The sequence below is a fragment of the Callospermophilus lateralis genome, chromosome 6 (assembly GCF_048772815.1).
Source record: "Callospermophilus lateralis isolate mCalLat2 chromosome 6, mCalLat2.hap1, whole genome shotgun sequence".
NCBI classification, from domain to species: Eukaryota; Metazoa; Chordata; class Mammalia; order Rodentia; family Sciuridae; genus Callospermophilus; species Callospermophilus lateralis.
Genome location: NC_135310.1, coordinates 38,213,939 through 38,229,041, shown reverse-complemented (window position 1 = coordinate 38,229,041; position 15,103 = coordinate 38,213,939). Strand labels below are relative to the sequence as shown.

The 15,103-nt window shown below is 35.9% G+C and overlaps 1 protein-coding gene across 1 annotated transcript in view; it reads right to left on the bottom strand.

Moving 5' to 3' along the window:
• Positions 1–3,365: 3,365 nt before the first annotated feature.
• The window catches only part of Themis (thymocyte selection associated), a 180,941-nt gene continuing 169,203 nt past the window's right edge, over positions 3,366–15,103 (bottom strand). The window contains exon 5 of the mRNA XM_076859750.2: positions 3,366–3,497. Within this exon, the coding sequence (XP_076715865.2) occupies positions 3,366–3,497 (132 nt within the window). The remainder of the gene's footprint in view (positions 3,498–15,103) is intronic.

Sequence of the window (15,103 nt, the reverse complement as noted above, 5' to 3'; positions counted from 1 at the left end):
TGAGGTCTTTGTTGTGACTATATCATAATTCACCTTCTCCCTCTGCCCATACATACTTCTGTTATTCTGCTTCTGTTTTTTTTTTTTTTTTTTTTTTGAGAACACTTCCCAATAGATTTTCCATTTGCAAATCAACCCAGGGAACCGGATGTGCACCAAACAGCTTAATGCAAACATTTCTACTTAACACGTGTTATCTACTAAAAATAGTTGTTTAGCTGATTAACCAAAGAAACCTTGTGCTTTCCTGAGATATTGCTGCTGAGGCAAGAAGGATAAATAGTGCATTAGAGAGAATCAGATCATCTATGTGTCTCCAATGTTTCTTAGACTCAGAAATTAGAGATGTTGCCAAAGAGGGCTTTTCATTCCTTCCCATGTCAATAGCATTAACAAAGGCCATACAGTTTCCATGAGGATATAGTTCTCAAAAGAAAAAAAAAACCTATATACCGAAACTCATGGACTGAGAGATACAATATCAGATGACTATAGCCAGCACTTTGTAGAGATGTTACAGGGAAGCAAAGTTGTCTTGAGCAACCAACTTACAAAGACTCAGTGGTTAACTACTATAGCAATGACTATTTTGGAGTTTATCAGATGACTATACTAACTTTCATTTATTTGAACCAGAATAATCTTGAAATTAGCCTGTGGTGTATATTAACCCAATTTGACAAATAAGGAGATAGAAAGTATAGCAAATTGCTCTTGGTACACAGCAAGTTGGGGAGAGAAAATTTAGACCTAGGATTCTCAGTTTAGACTTCAAAGGTCTGAATTTTATCCTCATGCCACTTATTCATGCTATTTAAGATAAGTATACTATTATTCATGGGCAAAACAACATGTAAAGTTAGTGATAATGTTCTTAAAATAAGATGTGAGCATCACTGAGCCATCAGAATGAATTAAGATCCACAGAAGAAGGTCATATGAGATCTGGTGAAACATTTTCATCAGTTTCTTAGTGAAAGGACCTTGGCTGACAGCAATGGTCTAGAGTTATAGTTTATTATACTTCTGGCTGTGTGGAGTCAATTGTTATTATATAATTCATGTTCAGCTGTTCACAGCAAGCCCTCCAAGTTGTTTACACTGAATATCTTGATTAAAAAATTCCCTCTAGTAATTATTGATGCATATTTGAAAAGGTTCTATCTCATATAATTGAAAGAACAGATCTGAGGGAGCATGATCAGAAAAACAGTACCCCACCATAATTAAGCTTTTAAAATTTTTGTTTTTTCAGCATTTGATATGCTATAAAGATTCTGCAACCCACCATTCTCACCAAAAGATAAACTTAGAAAATGAACAGCTCTTGTCTAAGTACTAGAAAACAAGGAAGCTGGGAGTGGAGGCACATATGTAATCCTAGCTGCTTAGGAGGTTGAGGTAGGAGAATCATGTGTTCAAAGCCAGCCTCAGCAATTTAGGGAGGTCCTAAGCAATTTAATGAGACACTGTCTCAAAATAAATAGATAAAAAGTATTGGGGATGTGGCTCAGTGGTTAAGTGTGCCTGAGTTTAATTCCTGACACACACACACACACACAAAAAAAAAAAAAAAAAAAAAAAAAACAGGAAAAGCTGAGAGAGCCTCTTATTTTTCCACTCTGAACACAAAGGAGGCTACTGTATATTCAGAGATGAACTATCCACACCAAGTAAGGTAATGTTAAATATGAATTTAATTAGTTATTTTTTACACATGAAGTCACATATACTATATTATATGAGGTACAAAATAAAGCTTGAACATTTTTTGATTTGGTTTTATTTTACCTTTATATTTTTATGTATGGAGTTGTCACATAAATATAATTCATAATGAAGAAAGATTCTATAATTTATTGCATTTAAAAATGGAAAAAGAAGTAAATATATTGCCCAAATGTGCATATAGGGTAATTTCTAAGTAAATCCATGTTGGAATAATCTTAAGAACGGACATTTTGTTTTACTCTCTTGAATGAAGTTAGGAAATTTCACTTGCTTAGAACCATTACTTTAATTCCAGGTTCTTTTTGTCTTTAAAAACATCACTTGCAGGCATATGTTGAAAGCAGGTGCTTCCCTGGTTTATGACATACTCTGCATTATTCACTGAGTACAGAGAACCATGGCCTTGGCTATAGTCTCCCAGAGATGCACACCAAGGAAAGATGAGATAACAAGTTTCTCTATGATTGAAACAGAAACTTTGATCTCAGGAATTGTGTTATCTGGTATTTTTTTAGGATCCATAATCTTAAAGGAAAAAAAAATAATTTCCAATGAATTAATAATGGCTTGAGACTCAACACACGGCAGCAATTTTCACCGCTGAGGTTGTTTCTTTTATAGTCACACTTGATTAGTATTTGAAATGTGGAGGAATTGCAATATGCATGGTTTTCAAAGTCCTTTACAGAATTTCATTTTTATCACTCGGAGAGAGTCAATGAAAAGGTAATAAGAACAGCTCTATGGGATATTTTTATAGGAGTGTCAGAAGCCAGTAAGCTAACTACATGAAAGAGCTCAGATTGTACAGACAGGGTTTGGAGCAGAAACACTTCAGAGACTTTATATCTAGTGTTTTGACTTTTACATGTCCTTGGAGAAAAAAGTGTGCTAGCTACAAAACCAAATAAGGAGGGAAAAGGAACAAACTGTATGCTTAAGAATAATTACAGTTTCAATTTTCTTTCAAACTAAATGTGAAGTTTCAAAGATAAAGTGTAATAGAAACTGGGCTGGTTTGTGTATCTAAAATATTGCCAGAAATGAAAATTCTTATTTCCTTGCTAACTCATCTCAAATTTCCACCATATGGAAGTGAGTCTGGGTAGCTTAATTGAATGCTATCAACTTCACAAGTCCATTTGTTTTTGTTTTGCCTTCAGTACACAGCAAGAATATCAGATCATTATTACTATAAACTAAACCTTTGTAATTCAAGTCTGCGTTAGATTTCTTATCTGAGGGTTTTTAAGATTTAAAAAATCTCAATTATTTTAACCTCTTTTCAAGGCATGAATTTTTCTTTTTCATTCTTCTGGAAAAGATGTCAAGATATTATTTTCATGACAACACAAGCAATCTTAAAAGAAAATACTTCCTTACTAACAAAAAACATAAACGAGGGGGGAAAAATTGGTAGTGGAAAACAATAAAGAGTCCCATCATTATTGTGAGTGTATAGTGTCATGCTGCACTTAAAACTTCAGAGAGAATTTCAGGGCAAGGAAGTCACTTTGGCTAAGCCATGTATTTCAAACAAATGGTAGGAAGAAACTGTATATGGTGTGTCTTTTGTAGACAATTGAAACCACTATCTTGTAAGCTTAACTGACCTGTAGTAACATTGGCGCTGACTACTGCCGTGATCCCTGCTTGCTCTTCTCTCTCTCCACATTGGCCAAATCATTCGGACAACCAACTGGTACTCTTGAATCCAGGCCAGCTTGATTTGAGTGAAGTTTCTTGGACACGTCTACATGGTGACTCTGAAATGACACAGGCCAGCGTGATTGATTTTACAAGTAAATTATCAGTCCAAAATAAATGTTTCCCAGAGATATGACAAGGATAAACACTTATCATATGGCAAGTCATTTCTGTATGTCTTAAAGAGAATAGTCTGTCTGTCAAAGTAAGTTATAAATTAGAAGTTCCTCAATATATTTTGATAATTTAAGTGTAGAATTTTTAAGGCCATCTAAGTGACTAGAAGAAGTTGTTTGGCACACACAAAAAAATCATTTTCAAAGACTTTTTTGTATGTGTTACTTTTTTCCTTATGAAGGCTTAGAAAATATTTTTTAATTTAGAGCATTTTAACTGGTTTTATTTTTATAGTTAAATAATACAGACCTTGTTATATATTACATATTGTTTAACGAAGAGTGGGTATCATTTCTGTATTATCTGCACTCTTAACATAAAATATAACATCTATTTGAAATTTACATATATTTTTATCAGCATCTTAAAAAGCTGAGAAACTCTTCTAGTCAACTTAAGAATAGTAATTCATTGCATAAATCAATTATATTGTATAAATGAAGTATTAAGGCACAGTATCAATGGCCCCTATAACTCATCTCACACATAAGAGATGTCATAGTGCTTGACATTCCACTGACATATTTTATACTTTAAAAGGATCATCGGATAGGAAGACCTAAATAAGAAATACAGCTGAGGAACTTTGATTCATACCCAGATTCAGACTAGAAGAATATCAGTTTGAATGTAATTACAAAATATTTGAAGATTCATAGTCAAAATTAGCCATATCAATTTTGGCCATCTACATGAGTTTGTCTCACTAAAGGATAGAATAATGAGCAACTTTTCTCTAAAGTTCCTTCTACCGAATAGTATAGCATTAAATTAATTAAAGATTGATTGTATAAAATCAAAGGCTTTTAAAGCTTGGAAAGGGCAAATAAGGAAATTAGAGTTCAGTGTGATTAAATAATTCACCCGTATTAGCAAAATGAATAGTGTCAAGCCTCAGGGATTTGTCTCCTGACCCTTAGTATGGTGCTTTTTTTGTCATCCTACGATTGATCTGCTGAGTTTTTCCCTGCAGGGGACTGGTTGTACTGATGGGCCCAATTCTCCACTATCTGTATCCATGTCCTTTACATGAAATTTTGCAGAGCCATTTAAATCTAGGTTTTATCTTGTCCATTGGCTTCTTCTGGACTAACAGCATATTTATTGAAATGGAGGCTTAAGAGACGCTTGCACAATTTGTTTTGCTCATGCTTATACTTCCACTAGGCCACGAGAACGTGACCTGTGTAGGTTAGCCTGCTGGAGGCTGAGCGTGAGATGGAGCAGGGTTAGGTTATCAGTTGCCCAACATGAGGCAACTGGCAGCCAGAGGAGCCTAGACATTTTGAAACTAGACATTTTGAATCAGGATAGAGTCCTACTACCCTGTGTTGAAGACTGAACACCCAGGAAATGCCAAGGCAAGAGCAAAAAGTTTAATTTAAAGAATAGAAGAGAGAGCTAGAGCCAGAGTGAGAGCAACCTCTGGAGAGGTGGGAGTGCAGAGCTGGTGCCTGAGAGAGAAGGGTGTCTTGTCCAGATTTCAGGTTTCCCTTCTTCTAATGCTCCCTCCTCCCATTCCACCTGCTTGGTGACCAGAAGGGCAGGAAAAAAGCCAATCAGGGGATAGTTCTCCCTATTTTGAATATCTGCCTAAAAAGGCAGAAAAGGAGACACCCAAAGGGTATTCATTAACAACTGCTTGCTGGGAGGAACAATTCCCTAGTGACCTTGGTTAAAGGTGAGGAGAAGGGAAAGAAGTGTTCTGGAGGTATTAACATTCCATATCCTTTTTTTTAAAAAGTTATTCATTTATTTACTCATTCATTCATTCATTCATTCTAATTAGGTATATATGACAGCAGAATGCATTTTGAATGAATACTGTACATAACTGCACCAGCTCCCATCTTCCCTGGCCTGACCCGATCACCTATCTACACTTTGTTCAAAATTTGAGCAAAGGGCTGGGGATGTGGTTCAAGTGGTAGCGCGCTCGCCTGGCATGCGTGCGGCCCAGGTTCGATCCTCAGCACCACATACAAAGCAAAGATGTTGTGTCCGCCGATAACTAAAAAAATAAATATTAAAATTCTCTCTCTCTCCCTCTCTCGCTCTCTCTCCCTCTCTCACTCTCTCTTAAAAAAAAAAAAAAAATTTGAGCAAAACCTGTCCAGTTCACCTGAAACCAACTCAGTTTAGCTAAACCTGGCTAAAACACAATCTCATGAACTAAGTGTATTTTGGGCTTGTATGTCATTAAGTCTTTTTGGTGGCCGTCCAAGATTGTGTGATAGTAGATAATTGGTGCATTCAACAACCAATTATCTATATTTTCTCAGACACTGGGAGTGATATGAGAACGCAAATATAAAAGTGACCTAGTTTCAGACTCTAATTTGTTCAAATAAAATTTCTTAAATTGTTTAAGCAGAGAATTAAAATAAGAGTATGGTAAATCATTTGTACATAATTCCCAAATTCTTTTTCTAATGATAATGTGTCCTAGTGATATTACCAGGACAAGTCAGAACATCAGAGTTTGAATGTTGATATTAACTAGAATTAAATCACCACACTTGTTTACATTTGACTTATCCACAGCCAATGAAAAAGTCTATCATGACTTTTTTTAAATTTTTTTTATTTATTTATTTTTTATTGGTTATTCAAAATATTACAAAGCTCTTGACATATCATATTTCATATATTAGATTCAAGTGGATTATGAACTTCCATTTTTACCCCAAATACAGATTGCAGAATCACATCGGTTACACATCCACATTTTTACATAATGCCCTTTAGTAACTGTTGTATTCTGCTACCTTTCCTATCCTCTACTATCCTCCCTCCTCTCCCCTCCCCTCCCCTTCCCTCCCCTCCCCTCCCCTCCCCTCCCCTCCCATCTTTTCTCTCTACCCCATCTACTGTAATTCATTTCCCTCCTTGTTTATTTTCCCCTTCCCCTCACAACCTCTTATATGTAATTTTGTATAACATTGAGGGTCTCCCTCCATTTCCATGCAATTTCCCTTTATTGTCAGGCATACATTATCACACAAATTTTGAAGAAAAATGGATTCAACCAACATTTAAGTATCCTCCTGATTTTGAATTAGATACCTTTGGAAAATGTATTAGTTTCAAGTTATTAGGTATTAAATCATAGTTTCTTAGTATTGAGAAATGAACTAAAGAAGGAATGTACTTAATGACTTTTCATATCAAATTCAAGTAATAACATTACAACATTGAGGGGAAATCTAACAGTTCATATAAATTATGCATCTTACATTCCATAAAGCAATGAAGAAATACTAAATTCTAAAAAGTTCTTAAACCTTTTGTCATGAAAGCCCCATGAGAGAAAATAAGCCCTTGGTCGGAATGGGTCAGTTATTACAAAGGTCCTGTGCTTCATGGTACAAACCTCTGGCAGATTGGACATTTTAAAAAGATATTATTGTTTCAGACATTAAGAACTCCTCTTTGCGGAAGCAGTCCCCACACTGGAGTCTCTGCTCATCAAGCCCTGTCAGATTACCCAGCCATTTCTTTGCTTTATCCAGGCTCCTGTGACCTAAAAGGAGGTAGCTTTCTCTCAAGCTAGTAACCCTTTCCAACTTTTCATCTTGTTTACCTCCTCAGCCTCTCCTTCCACTTCCCTGCATCTCCACATCATACTGAAACATTTATTTTCTGTTACAGTAAAATTCTCTCAGTGCTCCATTCTTCATTGCTCTGTGCCTTGCATTAACTCCCAACGCTCTCCCTTCTCTCACCTCTTTCCTAGGGCTCAAATTCTTCCACAGTGCCTTTAGAACTTTGTCCCATGGTTTCCAACCTTCACTGACTATTCCACTTTCAGAACATTGTTTCTACCTAATTGGCTAAGTCCCTATTCTCCACTGCAGACATCACTTGTCTTGCAAGTGAGGATGACTACTTATTCTTCTACATCCTGGTTATCCTCAGGTTCATGCTCTCCTTGTCCTGAGTGCTAGCCATTGCATCCTTACCTCCTTGCTGAATTGATATCCCCTTAATGTTAGTCAGTAACAAAATACCTGAGAAAAATCAGGTATAAAGAGAAAAAGGGTTTTGAGATCACAGTTTTGGAGATTCCTGTCTGTGATCAAGTGGTCCTGTTGGTTTTTGGGCCTGTGGTTCAGAAGCACATCATGGCAGGAGAACATGGAGGAGGAAGCCTATTAACCTTATGGTCCAGACACAAAATAGAGAAAAAGAGACTGGCCTCCTGCAATCCCCTTTGGGGGCATGTCTTCAATGATCTAAAACCTCCCACTAGGTGTCACTTCTTAAATGTTCCCACCACTTTCCAATGGCACCAATCTGAGGACCAACTCTTCTTTAACCCATGAGCCTTTATGGAGACATTCAATACTCAAATTATACCACCCACCATCTAACTGTGCACCATCTCTCTTTTTGATGGTATCATCTGTCTACTAATCTCTACTCATCATGCATCCTTCATAAAAACACTTTGGCAACCATATTATTGCTGTCCTTTTAGCTTCAGTGTAGCCATAATTCTAGATGACATCCACATATATATAAGTATCTTTTTCAATACTCCAATTGGATCTCCTTATTGCAAATGAACTTTTAATTTCTTTACCTCAGCCTTCCACTACCAAAGTCACATGTAAAATTTTTCATCACCTTAAATGTTTCAAACCCCCAAATTACTAAGTGGCCATCTCCTATTCTCACTTATTTTCTCAACTCCAGACAAATATTCAATCTCTAAGACAGCTTTGTCCATGACTTCATTGAGACCTGAGATCCACCCATCCCCCTACAGTCTCCATATGCATTGGGCTCTTGCTCTTTTTTTTTTACCTTTCTTCTCTATCCAGCATCCATTCCAGTTCAAAAACTTCAATTTGGCTTATAACCTGTCAGAATTTATCTTGTTCTGCCCTAGCAGCATCTGACATGTCTAGTTACTCCCTCTCATTGGTCTCTGATGTTCTTCTTCCTATCACTTGGAGTACTCATTCTTCTTTGCTGGACCAATCTCTTTTATCTAAATATTGAGTGTTAAGCATTGTTGAGGTATTGTTATTTACATAGTTTTCTGTTTATCATCCCTAGAGAAATTTAACAATGCCATAGTTGAATTAATCATCTACATGTTTATGACTCTAGAGGGGCGATCTCCCTTATTATAAAATAGGATGAGGGTGAAACGCCATGGTAAATATTCTGAACTCCAACTCTAATGTACTTTCCACTCCACAGTCCTACCTATCTCTTTCTTCCTGTCGGAAGGTTTGGGTATTCCATTATCCTGGAATATTCTTCAACACTTTTCCCTTAATTTTACTAAATCTTGAGTTTCTGCAAGTTTTCTCTTACCTTACGAATTTTAGACAGAAGTCTATTTTCTATTTGAGTATCTTGTACTTCTACTATGATGCAATTTTCGCAATTATAATCAAATAATACCTGGTTTCATGTTTAATATATCTCTCCCTAATTAAAATATAAACACCCCTTGAAAGTAAGGACTGTGCTTACACTATCTACTTTCCTCATTTTTTAATTTGAGTGTCCTAACAGTTATAGGTTTTAAATAACTACACATTAAGTAGATGGATAAATCCATGAATCATGTTTGAACTTCATTTCTATGATGCATTTTTTTTAGCCACATATCAGTGATTGCTGTGAGGTCACACATTATACACAAAACAAAGTTGTGTTATATCCAAAAAGCATTCCTAACAGTACTACTTATTGTATAAATGAAAGGCATATATGTTTGAAGGTGTTTTATCTATAAAAATACATATTTCAAATCCTGTATGTTTAAATAAACTTATTAGTGTAATCACTGCAAACATTATAATTATATAATGCCCCATACATCTTGTATTCAAATCGGATTGACCAACTATCAATGGCAGTTATAAATCACCATAATTATTATGTTAGAAAAAGTTAGAATTGAGAATTAAGAGTGTTCACACAGTAGCCCTAGACATGAGAAAGTGTCCTGACAAAAATTGAAGAAATAAAAGTATCAGTCACTGGTTTGATGTCAAGTCTTCAACCTGCAGGTAGGGGCTACAGGAAATTGATAAAATATGTACAAAGAATGGATGCGAACATGGATAAATCTGAACTGGCTTTTGTAATCACTCTATAGTTGTACTTCAAAATTGAATTCTGTGTAGTTTCCATTTAAGTAATCATTAGAAATGAGTTTTTAGAGTTTTGCTAATATAAAATGGCTATTAAATTATTTTTATGTTATTATTAGTTTATAGTTTCCATGTTGTTTTAGTGTTTTTGTCGAATAATAATTCAACTACAAAATACTAAATGTATAGCTCATAAATAAAGAAAGGAACAAATGAACATCACCCCCCAAAATATGTTAATTCATATATTCATTAAAAAGAATCAAAGGATTTCCTCCAAATATTATACCTAAGATATAATTTTTTTTTTTTTTTTAAGATTCCTAGTTCACGATATGATATTCTTTGTGTCTCTTCTCTCCAAAAACCAGTAGGCTTGCTTTTCCTGAGAAAGCTATGCAGGACCTGTCTTGGGCAGGGATGGAATATTGTTCATATTTAAAACAAAATGAAGTTTCCCAGATAATGTACATTCCTTTTTACTTTGTAAAAATGCAATCATCTTCTAACTGACTATAAAAAGGAACATCCTTCTTTGCTTATAGAAACAACTGTTCCATGGTCTATACTTTTTCACTTCAGAAAGTAAATTTAAGTGATAGTTCAGAAGAAATTTCAAATGACATTTTTCATTAACTTTCTGAGAACTAAATTTGATTTAAAACAAAATTAATAGCCATAATTCAGAGATTATACATTACATTAAAGTAAAGAAGGATCAAAAAGGAATCATAAGTAATATAGGCTTGTTGGGCATATTTAAAGTATCATTCCAAAAGAAAACACACTCCTTTATATAATGTGTCTTCAGTGTGTGTGTGTGTGTGTGTGTGTATGTGTGTGTGTGTGTAGGAGGTGGTATATTTTTTTGTAGATGTGATGTGGTTAAATTACCATAAATAATTTAATAATTTAGAAGACCATTGAATTGTTTAAAGAAAAAAGAAAAAAACTTAGTGAGCACACACAATTATGTGTCATTTGTCTTCCACTATGTCTTGTGCGTATATATGTGTGTATTCTCTATTGTTATATGATTGACTATAAATAATTTATAAGATTATCAAGTGATTTATAAAAACACAAGAAATTTCTCATTGTGCATTATGAAGATCCAATTTAATGGAGGCTGATTTTTTTTTTGAGTTAAGTATTTAAACAAGGAAGAATGTAAACTTCGAAAGTAATCTAAATCTGATCATCCACAAAGTCCTCTCTTTCAGACAGTATTCTCAGGTTTCATATAATTATCCATATATACTCTAAAACTGTCTTCTTTGCACAGAACAAATTATTCTTTACATCAATTAAAAGACAGTGCTTTGGAGCTTGCTCCACCAGTTTCCGAAGGCACACCGTCTCTTGACACCTCTCCTGTTTTCTGCAGCCTTATGATGTTTTTAGAAGCTTTGCTCAGGTTTGTGTTTGTAGGTGTCACTTTATCAGCCCCTTAGAATCATATCCACTTCTTCTCTTCTCCCCAGAGCTTTAGAATGTGGCCCTCTCCCATGAAACTGCTTGCTGGTTTCATTCACCCTTCTCAGGAAGTGTTCCTCACCCACTATCTATGAACATCTTCAAATGGACCTTGCTGGCTGAACTTTACTCTGGTGGTGGATCAGGGACTTCACCAGAAGTACAGGCATAGACATGTGATAGGATATGAGACATCTTTGAGCCCAATTGTGGTTGGAGATGGTACAGACTTGTCTCTCTTCTGCCTATTCCAAGTATCAGCACCAAGTCAGACATATGAAACAGCTCAGGTTTCCATGTGCCCTGCCCTTTTCCTTGGCTCATAGAAGTGGCAGTAGGTCTATCAGAAAGAAAGATGCTTGGATAAGGGAAGCTTTGGAGCAAGGTGGCAGGTGAATAAGATCCTCTGGCATCTCTTCCCACAGACACACTAGGTCAAACCTCTATTGTTATACCAAGGGCTAAGGATATCAGGTGACAGACCACTCACTGGGCTGCTGTTAGTGTAACAAATGTACTGAAGAAGCCAGGGAAGAGAGAGTTGCCTGAGTCACCCCTCTCCCAACTCCAAGCAGCCCAGGATGAAAAGAGGCACCTCCCCACAGGACATGAGAAAGAGAATTAAGTCAGGGCCTTAGATCTGAAACCTAGTACCAGGCCCATGGAGGAGAAATCTAGTGCTGGAAAATGTCCTATAACCAGGCCAAGACTTGCAGACTGAGCCTCTGGAATTGTCTTATGCTGGAGGACTGACAGCTTCTAACACCCTTCCCCCAAACTTAGATGTCAGAGTTAGGCATGTGAATACTATTGCTGGGGAGCAGAGCACAAAAGCTAACACAGGCCTCTGTCTCAAAGTCAAGGGTCAAGCCCAACACAGTGAGATCCAGCACCTGGTACAAAATGTAAGTAACCACGTAAGGAGACCAGAATTCACAAAGCCTCTAGACAGGCTTAACATCAAGTACAGACCTATGCACTGGCAGGAAGACACAAGGCTTGCTGAACTTGGAGCAGACCTGCAGCAAACCCACTATCCTCCTGAGACTATGCAGGATTCTGTAGCTGAGACTCAGGGACAGCTCAGGTTAGCATCAACTTTGGTTGTAAAGGGACTGTCTCTACCACCAGCCGCCAACCTCATGCAGCATAGCTGTTGAAGTCTAACCCTGGGTAGATCCTCAAAGCCTCCAGCCCTAGATCTGCCTGTGGATAGGGCCTCCAGAATAGCTCCAAATATAATTCCATTCCAGTTATCATCACCTGTGTCTGGTTTTAGTAGTCTTGGGCCATGAGTCCATATTAGAAACATACAGCCTAAGGCAGCCTGTGCCTTGGTTCTAAGACAGTGTTATGCTGGTATTAATGGGCTGTGGGCTCATGTTTTGACAAAACTTGGCAATTTCAGTGTCCATAGGTGACATAGATGCTTAGGTTTGGTGTATTCACAGTGACTGGATTCAGATCTATTCCAAATCCCACAGTATCTGACCACAAGCTGGTAACTACAGACATGGCATTTGGACCAATGGTCACACCTGCTTAAATGGAAAGAATACTATTGCTAGGTACTCTCCTATTTCTTTCTGAATAATACACCAACACTGTATTTGGAAATAACTTGGGCTTGGATTTCCCTCTGGGACTGAAACAGTGGCAACATACAACAGCTAACTCCTGGGTCTTGGTGACATCTGGTGCTGAAATACTGGAAGTGACAACACTATCAATGATAATAATCATCCTGCTCAGAATTTATGGGAGCAAGGTGATGCAAGGGTGTTTCTATATACACAAATCAATAAACATAACCCACCATATCAACAGGGTGAGGAACAAAAACCACATGTTCTTCTCAATTGATTCAGAAAAGTCATTAAATAAAATTCAATGTTTCTAAACACTTAACAAATTTGATAAAAACACTTAACAAATTTGCAAACAAGGAACAAACCTCAACATAACAAAGTCCATTTGTATTAAGCCAGTAACTAACATTATATTGAATGGGAAAACTGAAAGCTTTCTCTCTAAGATCCAGAATGAGACCACTACTCTTATTAAACATACGGCTGGGATGCCTAGGAAGATCAATTAGACAAGAGAAAGAAATGAAAAACATGTAAATAGGAAAACAGGTCCAATTGTCACTGTTTGCAGATGACATGATCTTTGATATTAGAAATCTCCCATATTGCTACAAGAGTCTGTTAATACCAATAAATGTTTCTAGCAAAGTTGTAGCATATAAAATGAATATAAAAAAATTAGTAGTGTTGTTATATTCCAATAGCAAATTATCTGAAATGGAAATCAAGGAAATAATCCCATTTATATTAACCACAATAAAACCAAGAAAATAATACCTTAGAAACAAATTAAACCAAAGACGTGAAAATTTATAAAGCACTGATAAAAGAAATTTAAGAGGACACAAAGTGGAAAGATAACCCACTTTTATGGATTGGATGAATTAATACTGGTAAAATATCCACACTATCCAAAGCAATTTATAGATTCAGTGAAATCCCTATAGAAATACCAATGGCATTCTTCATGAAGCTAGAAAACACAATACTGAAATTTATGTGGAACCATAAAATAACTCAAATGACCAAAATACCGTGAGCAAAATAAACAAAGCAGGGGGGCTTGTACTATCTACCTTGGAAACATACTACAAAGCTATGGTCCTTAAAACAGCATGTCACTGGTATAAAAACAGACATATGGACCAACGGACAGAAAAGAGAACCTAGGAATAAACCCACATTATCTATTGTCAATTGATTCTTGACAAAGGTGCTACAAACACACATCAGAGAATGACAGTTTTTTCAATAAACAGTGTTGGAGTAATTGGATACCCTTATGCAGAAGAATGAAACTAGATGCCTATCTTTTGTCAATTATGAAGATCAGCTCAAAATGGATTAAAGATTTAAGAAAGATAAGACCCAAAACAATGTAACTACTAGAAAAAAAACACAGGGGAAATTCTTGAGGACATTGAAATGGACAAGGAGTTTTTTGGCAACAGGAAACAAAAGGAAAAATAGACAAGGTATTACATCAAACTAAAAAGCTTTTGCACAGCAAAGGAAATAATCAATGCAGTGCATAGACCATCAAAAAATTTTAAAATCACTAAAAAATGATGTCTCTATTTCCCTGATTGCCCTGATAAGATATGACAGCCTCATATCCTAGTCCTTCAAGGACATCCTCTGCCTTCTAGAATGGCTAGGACTACATCCAAGAAAAACGATTCTTCTAGGATTCAGAATCTTATCACGTATCATCATCTATCAACAATCTTACCATTTCTCCGGGAAAGAAGTTTCTTCATTTACTATTAAGAATATTTTAAATTTTCACTTTCAAGGACATATTTTAAGAATACATTATGTATTCAAATGAGATATTGCCAGCACTCATATTTCACTTATATAATTCAGCTGCATCTTCTATTTCCATGTTGAAACTGGGAAGAGAATAATTTGATTCCTAGAATTCCCACCACTTTTATTTAATGTTGATTTGATTACCCTCTTAGGAAAAAATTTTAGCTCATGGATACAGGAAGAAATTAATATAATTATATACTTTTATGATAAAAAAGTGTAATATTTTTTGCCTATGGTACTCTGGTGGAGACTTCACCACCTTTTATTAAACTCAATTAATTCTCCTTGCTACTCTAATGCTTTATGAATTCAACCAAAGATGAAATGGGCATTTGAAGTAAATGTTTAGTCAAGACTTTTTTTTTTTTTAAGTGAGGCTTCAACAGTTAAGTAACTTAGACATTGTTGATATAATTGTCATTATAAAGGGGATACATGAGAAATCCTGCTGCCTTCAAAAACAACCCCATCCCTCCAGATACTGGACAA